The sequence below is a fragment of the Geospiza fortis genome, unplaced genomic scaffold, assembly GCF_000277835.1.
Source record: "Geospiza fortis unplaced genomic scaffold, GeoFor_1.0 scaffold54, whole genome shotgun sequence".
Lineage (NCBI taxonomy): Eukaryota > Metazoa > Chordata > Aves > Passeriformes > Thraupidae > Geospiza > Geospiza fortis.
Genome location: NW_005054301.1, coordinates 6,148,209 through 6,155,909, shown reverse-complemented (window position 1 = coordinate 6,155,909; position 7,701 = coordinate 6,148,209). Strand labels below are relative to the sequence as shown.

The following is a 7,701-nucleotide window of genomic DNA, read 5'->3' as shown; positions in this document are numbered from 1 at the left end:
CGGCGCTTCCATTCCCCGTCCCGTGCCCGATGAGTCCCCGGCCGGCGGGAACCACCGGGGCTGTGCTGGGCTTCTCGGCTGGCTGTTTTCGCTGCCCCATCCCCATCCACCCGTTCTGCACCCACCTGGCTCCTGCCCCCATACAACAACCCCTTTCCCACCCATCCTCTTCATTCCTCTACTGATGCCTTGTTCCACCCAAACTTCCCGTGCCTGTCCACCCACCCCCTTCCCCCTCAAGCTGCCCCGTGCCTGTTCCATCAGCCCCTGCCGCTGGAGCCCTGCCAAAGGGTTTCCAGCCCCCCCCAGCCCCAGGGACAGCATCCTGGTTCTGGTCTACAGCTCAGAAGGGAAGGGGGCACAGCAGGTCTTGGGTCAAACCCTGCTGCCAACCCAAAGGAGCTCTGTTGGCCTTTTCTGTTCTATTTTTAAGCCCCAGAGGCCAGCGAAGCTGGAACTATGGGAGGTGTGATGAGATGCCGACAGGCAACACGATCCTCCGTGGGCTGCAGGTCCCGGGGAAATAACGAGCTCTGTGTCCGTGCCAGGATTCACGTCCTCCTGGGAGAGTGGGGAGGCTGCTTCAGGGCTTCCCTGCCCAACACCATGTGAGGTCTGTCCCTGCAGCATGAGGATGCCAGTGATTCGCTCCCAGCCCTGTGGGATCTGTCCCCAGGGGATGCAGGACATGCCAACTGCCTGTCCTCAGCCCATTAGGCCATGAAAGTGGCAGCAACTCAGGCACCAGCAGGAGCTGGGCTCAGTCAGGAGCTTCTAGGCATTGGTACCACTGAGTGTGTGACAAAGCTGCTGGAGCAAGGCCTGGCAAATTAGCATGGAGATGCTGCAGAGATAAGCACAGAGAACTCCCAGCCCCACCGCGGGGAGGGTGTGCTGCAGTTCATCACTCAGCACCAACTGAGCAGCTGCTGGGGCTGCTGTGGCAGTGTCAGTGCTGTTCATTCTCCTTCTCCTGGCTGGGCAGCAAAGAGCAGGTAACATCCTTAATGTGATGACTGGAGCATGCTTGTGGTCTCCCTCTGCCACCCTACGGACCCTCCTGGGCCAAGGGGACCCCCTTCCCACTTCCCCAGGGATGGTTGTGAGATGGGGTGAAGGGAGCATTTCCTCCCACCCGAGAGCAGAGGCCGCCCTGAGCAGCAGCTGCTGCCAACTCGCTGGACAGACAGAATCCTGTTATTGCAAAGACCGTGACCACACGGGGCCTCATGCCTGTCCTTGCAGGAAGGTCCCTTGGGGCCACCTCTCAGACACAAGGCCAGCCTCTGGCGCTGGAGCAAAGGGCTCTCCCCCAGGAGCTGTGTGGCTGGGGAGACCAGCCCTTAATTGCTGAGTGCAGTCCTGTTCCTGGTCTGAAGCTATTTCCTCAGAGGCCTTGGGCAGAGTTTACATTCCTGGGATGAGCATCCACTTTCTAGGCAGTGTGGAACAGAGACAGGAGAAGAGGAATAATATTTGGACACTGGTAACCTGTGATCAGCAACACCCTCCTGCATATGGGAGAAACATCAAGCTGGCTGGGGTCACAGCTGCTGGCTTTCCCCTCTGCCATGCTCCTCCCTGAGGGGCCAAATGTGCCCTTCCCCAGCTGCAGGACAGGCTGGAGTTCGATGCTATAAATGCACCAGCATGTCCCCTGTGCCGCCTCCCACTCGGCTCTGGGGAGCAGAGTTACGCATTTGGGAGCAAGGGACAGAGGAAGCTCAAGGAACCAGCCAGGGATGTGAGGCAAACAGAGACATTTCCTTAAAGAGCAAATGCCTCCCTGCAGTGAGCCCTGTGCCGTGGCTGCTGACTGGGAGCATCACCCCGAGTATGCCACTGCTGCCTGTGCCACCTCCCTGCCCTGCTCACAGAGCTGAGGAAGGAGGTGGGTGGGGAATCATGGTGTGTCCTTGCTGCAGGTGATCCCTGGCTGTCAGGTGGGGAAGGCCAGCCCTGGCACCCAGCTGCAAGCATGCCATGGCACAGCCCTGCCAGGGAACAGGGTCACCATGCCTCCTACACCTTCAGGGTGAGGGGCAAGAGCGGGGGCCCTGGCTGCCCATGAGCACCAAAGGAGCCCAGAGCAAGCAGCTGCTCTTCCCTGCAAACCCCACCCTACTCATTGCAGGCAAGGTCCCTCCTAAGTAATCTTTTCCATAAAACAGCCCCATGTCAGCATCAGAGTTCTCTCACAGGCATCTTATATCCTGCAAAATCCCACCTTTGGCATCTCACGTGGAAAGAACCCAATAAAAACTTGTCCCTGCATCATTCTTAAACCGACTGCAGCCAGGACCTCCTGTGTCACCCCCAAAGCCCTCGGAGAACACCTCTGAAATCCTCAGGGCATTATTTTTGTTCTGCTGCTATTTAGGACAGACAACTCGGTCTCATCAAAGCTATAGGCTTCTACCAAGGGAAGGGCCAGTCCATCCATGATCCAGTGCCCAGCAGAGTCACCCTCTTGTGCTGGACCCCAGTAGGCAAGAACCCCACCAGCAGCTCCCTATATCCTGCATTGTGACAGGACTCCTGAGGCCAAAGCAGCATGAGGATGTAGGGCACTGGGCTCCTCACACCTGCCCATCATTCCAGAGCCCCCAGGTCTCACCCTCTCTCTTTCATTTGATTGCTTTCTCTGCTTCTGTGATGTCTTCTTAGAGAGCCTCCTCAGCTCCACCACCAGTGAGCCAGTCCATGCTAGCACTGAGATAAACCAGGTCAATCATCTGCAGTTTGTGTATCCACAGTGAGAATGAGGATGGGAATGGACTGGCTGGGGCATCCCCAACTCCAGCCTCTTGGCACAGGTACCCAGGCCTTCTGAGAAATGCAGGGATCTTCAATGCCCTTGCAGGCAAGCAGAGCTGACCCCTGAACAGTCAGAGTTGCTTCTCAAGGAAACAGCTTGCAAACAACCTGCCTGGGCACCTGGGCCCCGAAGGACTCCTCAGGGCTGTGCTGCAGCAGCCCCAACTCCGAGATGCCCTCGGCAGCACATCCCCTGTCCCTGGCGGCTGTTGCGGTGGCGTCAGCGCCTGTCCCAGCCCAGGTGTGCAGGGGGATGTCCGGCGGCCCGCGGAAGCGTCCGGCCTTAGTCAGCGCCGGCCGCACGTGGCAGGAACTCTGCTGTTTGTTTTGGTTCCTGGGGAGGGGAGCTCAGCCTCCCTGGGGACCCACAACCAAACCTGCAGGCACCTGACAGTCCAGCCCCATGCCTGGGGACATCAGAGTCTGTTCCCCACGGGTCACAGGCACTGCAGGCTGGCCTAGGTCAGACGTGAGTTTTGGAGGGGCAAGGGATGAGCACCAGGACTGCCTGAGAGCACTCCAGGCAGAGAACCCAGGTGAATCCTTGGCAAGCCTGGGCGCTGCTTTCAGACACTAATCCCTCGTGGGGCCAGGGATGATGCTACCAAGAAGGATGTCCCTGAGGCTGCCAGACCCAAGCCCTGGGCTGGGAGTGTGCAGCCCTCGTGCAGCCAGCGTTCCAGGAACAGATCAGCGTTGGCAGACCTAGTGCCACTCAGCTCAGTGGCCAGTGGCTGGGCAGCCCCACGCTGCGGGGACTGGCCAGGCCACGGCTGTTTGCAGAAAAGCACAGCCCTGAAGCAGGGTGAGGCACTGGAGAGCCACACCACAGCCCCAAGCATACGTGGGCACCTACAGGTAAGCGTTCAGTCAGCAGCCCCGACAGTGAGCGCAGTCACTGTGCCAAAACAGCAGCTCCATGCACATCAAGTGCCTGAGAGACCAGAGCAGGCAGCAGAGACAGTAATCACAGCACAGCTCACGCTGCTCTGCCCGAGCTCCTCTCCTGAAGCCCTGGGTGGGAGCTGCAGCTTCAAGTCCCAGAAAGCCTGCAGGAATTTCTCTCCAGCAGCTGTAGAGTGCTGTGCTTGGGAAAAAACAAGGCTGAGAGCAGGACAGACTGGTGCAGCAGTGTGCATGACCTTCTGCCACCGGCAGAGATAGAACACCCTGGGCCTGCACCGGCTGGAGGCACAGGGAATGGCAGCCGTGGGAGGGGTGAGATTCTCCCAGCAGGAGCTGAGCAGCCCTCTCCTCAGGAAAGACACAGAGGTTACTTTTTCCCCAGAGAACCAAGCATATTCTGCACTTTAATCACATTTCATCTACCCTGGGGAAAGGGCAGTGAGCACTGAACAGAGAAGAGAGGCACACAGGCACAACCCGGCTGCTGCTCTGCTGCTGCTGCCCCTGCTCTCCAGCTTTCCCAGCCCAGCCTGTCTGTGGGCAGGGGCTGCCTGGCGCTTTTCTCCTCTGCCAAACTGGAACCTGATCCACACCCAGCCCAGAGCCTCTGGCCGCTTATCATGTGGATGCAGCTCTCCTGCTTTTAGTTGTCATAATATTGACACAAAGCAAAATAATAGTGATGGCGAGACTCTGCCTGGCTCTGGAAGGCAAACAGGCAAGGAGACGGGGAGTAGCAGACTCCGCTATTGTGTGGGACAGGGCAGCAGCCAGGGCTGCTTCCCAGCTCTGCTCCTCAGCATCACTCCTGCTGATAAGAGGGGGATGTGGGATGCGGGCGGAGGGGGAATACAAGCTCCACAGCACACCCTCCCTGCTGAGGAGAGTGGACGTGTGTATCGGCAGGGCTTCATCCCAGAGGCTTTCCTAGAATGTGGGTGGAGGAGTGGCTCATCTCTCCCTTCCCCCGAACCCTGGCAGCCGCTGAATAGCTGCCATCACCCGCAGCAGACAATGAGCAGAGCGAGCCCGGGGCCAGCTGCAGCGGGAGCAGAGGAACTGCGGGGAGCTGGCTGGTGACCAGGAAGCAGCCCAGACTGCTGGTGTCACGGACCCCTTGGTGACCACACGGCGTCCGGGCTGCACTTTGTCTCGCTCCAAGGGCCCGGCTTCCTGCAGCCACACCAGGTTTGCTCCGGGGCTTCTCTGAAGCCAGCCCGGAGGGATGAGCCCCCAGCAGCACCTCCTCTGTGGTGCTGGCCCAGCCAGCGTGCCATGCACCCTCGAAGTGGTGGCAGGGCCACAGCCAACACCTGCATGGTGCCACTGAGTCTTCTGAGCACTTGTGCCTTTGGTGGCAGCGAGAAAAGCCAATGCCTTTTTTTTTTCAGGGTGTGAAGGTTCAGGACACTAATAGCAATGCTGAGGACAACAGCTCCCACCCAGCTCTGTAGCATGCTCCCTCATCCCTTGCTAGAGCTTGTTTTCCTACATGACATGCAGTGACTTCCCACATTTCCCTCACCTCTTCCTGACCAGCCTGGCCTTTGAACCAGCTGCCTCCAGCTGCCTGTATCACGAGGGGAGACCTGGGCTACTGCCATAGATGAATGAGCCGACGAGTGAGGCTCCACATCCAGGGCAGGCATTTGGACGCCAGCTTCCCATGCCTCTCCCAGGGGCTGGAAAGAGCAAGAGGCAGCCCAGCCTGTGCTGCTTCCACAACAAGCCCTAGAAAAACCTTCATGCTTCCCAGCCTTGGTCTCTATTTTTAAGGCTCCTAAAAGGAGGGGGGCGCAAATTACAAACTTGCTGGCAGGAGGGACAGTCCCTGGGCCGGATTCAGAACTGCCTACTCATTTTCCATAGGGATTGTGGACTCCATTGGTACCACAAGGGCCTGGCTATGGCCTTGGCCTGTCTGTGTGCGCTGTGCTGGCGTGAGGATGAGACAGTAGCCATTTTCCAGGCAGAGACAAGCGCACGTACACGCAGGCGGCCAAGCCAGGAGCTGCACCAAACCCTTTGCTAACCTGAGATACTGAATCCATCCTGTCATTCCCCTTAGCAACCCCTGCCTGTTTCATCCTCAGGAAAGCAGCCAGGCTTTCCTGAGGATGACCAGTTAGAGACAGCTGTAACCGAGTGATCAGCGAGGACCAGCAGAACACGTGCCCTGGTACCTGCAGCGTCAGACGTGAATTTCAAGCATGCCAAAGCTGCCGATGACTCAGACAATGTGCGTGCTCCTGAACAGCCACAGAGCTCAGCCTTCCAGCTACTCACGTACCTGCATTGGATCAGCAGCTGTTTGTTTGGGCTTTTTGTCTTCTTTCCCTGGAAGCTTGAGTTTTAAACATGCATTCCACACTCAGTTCAGCTCACCATTTCCATCCCCTTCACTTACTAAGTGGCCTGCTTTCTCCCCTGTAGCACACAGAAAACACTGGTTTGGTCTCCCTTCAGCAGATTCATTCCTGCCTCTCCATCTGTGACTGCAAAAGCTTTGGTCTTGCCTTGTTTTTGTCCTAGGCCTTTGAGCACAGGTTTTCTAAAGAGCAATCAAATCACACCAAAGATACCTTAGTGCATCCTTCCCCTTAGACTGTGCTGAACCCACATGCACTGTGACTTCCTTAATTCAGTCACTTGTGCTCAGCAAGTGGCTTAGGCATCCAGCAGTAATGCTGCTTCTGTCCATGTCACCCACCCAGCCCTGAGCTGACAGCCTGCCCTGCTGCTCCTGCTGAGCCATGGCTCAGCTGACTCCTCTGCTGGCTCCTTCTCTTTGCCTGTGCTGAGCGTGAGCAGCTCACTTTGCTTACCCAACTCTTGCAGATGAGTCCAATTACTGGAGTTCAGCAAACTGATTCTCCTCCCTGGCATTTTATCCAGCCCACTTATCCACTGAGAGTTTCTAATCCAAACAGCCTCCCAGCACACGATGTTCCAGTGCTCCCAGGCTCTACCCAGCCTCTGTCCTGCCTTGTCCTCCCTCACATGAGCACTCGGGGGATGACATTCAGCCCCCAGGGATGCAGAATTCCCTGGGCAGAGGGAAGCAGTGTCTCCAGCAGTCAGCCCCGATGGTACAGAGCAGGATGTCATCCTGGCTAGGCTGGCAGCTCTCCAAGGAGGTGAGACAGTTTTCAGCTCCCCTGCAAGCCCATAAAACGTGCTGCCATGCTTGGCTGGCCAGCTCATTCCCTGCTCAGCTCTGTAGTGCACCTGACCAGCACTGACTGCACTGTGCCAGCCTCCTCGCTCGCTTGTGCACCAGCTGGGGAGCTACAGCCACCAGCTCTGCCAAGGGAAGGGAAGGGAAGGGAAGGGAAGGGAAGGGAAGGGAAGGGAAGGGAAGGGAAGGAGGGTGTGCTGTGCAGGAGACAGCTCCCTGTGGCAGTGGCAGCAGAGGGGGGTCCTGCTCCCTAACACCCAGCAGCTGTGGAGCAGCAGGTGAGACTCCCTCCAGCTGCACAGGGCTGCACCTCCCCACCCCCCATCGCTTCTGCACCCTGGCACAGCCTCAAGGCAGTGGGATTTTAGCAGACTACACCAGGGCACCAACATGCATCTTTCCTTCCCCACTTGCCCTACACTCTGTGCTGTCTCTGCTGCCCATCCTCCTCCTCAATGCCTCTTTTTCAGTCCTGCTGGGCAGTCCCTGTCTGACTCCTTGGGTCCTGACAGGAGCAGCTGGCTGCTGACAGTTGGACGTCTTGCAGCCATGGTCCCTGTGAGCAGCCTGGGGTTTGCCTGCAGCTCCCCAGAGAGCCCCAGGCTTTGGCTCAGCTCAGCTCTGCAGAGCTAACGGCTCCGAAATCCCCATTCAGAGGCTTTCATTCATGAAACACAGGGCAGCAGACCAAGTGCAGGACTCTGTCCCTCAAGGGACACCAGACTGCCAGCTACCTAAACTGGCTGTGGCAGCAGTGCCCAGCAGAAAGTGCTACAGGGAAACGAACAGAAACAGCACAA

The 7,701-nt window shown here is 57.9% G+C and overlaps 1 protein-coding gene across 1 annotated transcript in view; it reads right to left on the bottom strand.

Annotated features, from left to right (window-relative positions):
• The window catches only part of PGF (placental growth factor), a 12,426-nt gene extending 7,054 nt beyond the window's left edge, over nt 1–5,372 (bottom strand). The window contains exon 1 of the mRNA XM_014310621.2: nt 5,249–5,372. Coding sequence (XP_014166096.2) covers nt 5,249–5,372 — 124 coding nt within the window. The remainder of the gene's footprint in view (nt 1–5,248) is intronic.
• Nucleotides 5,373–7,701: the final 2,329 nt, after the last annotated feature.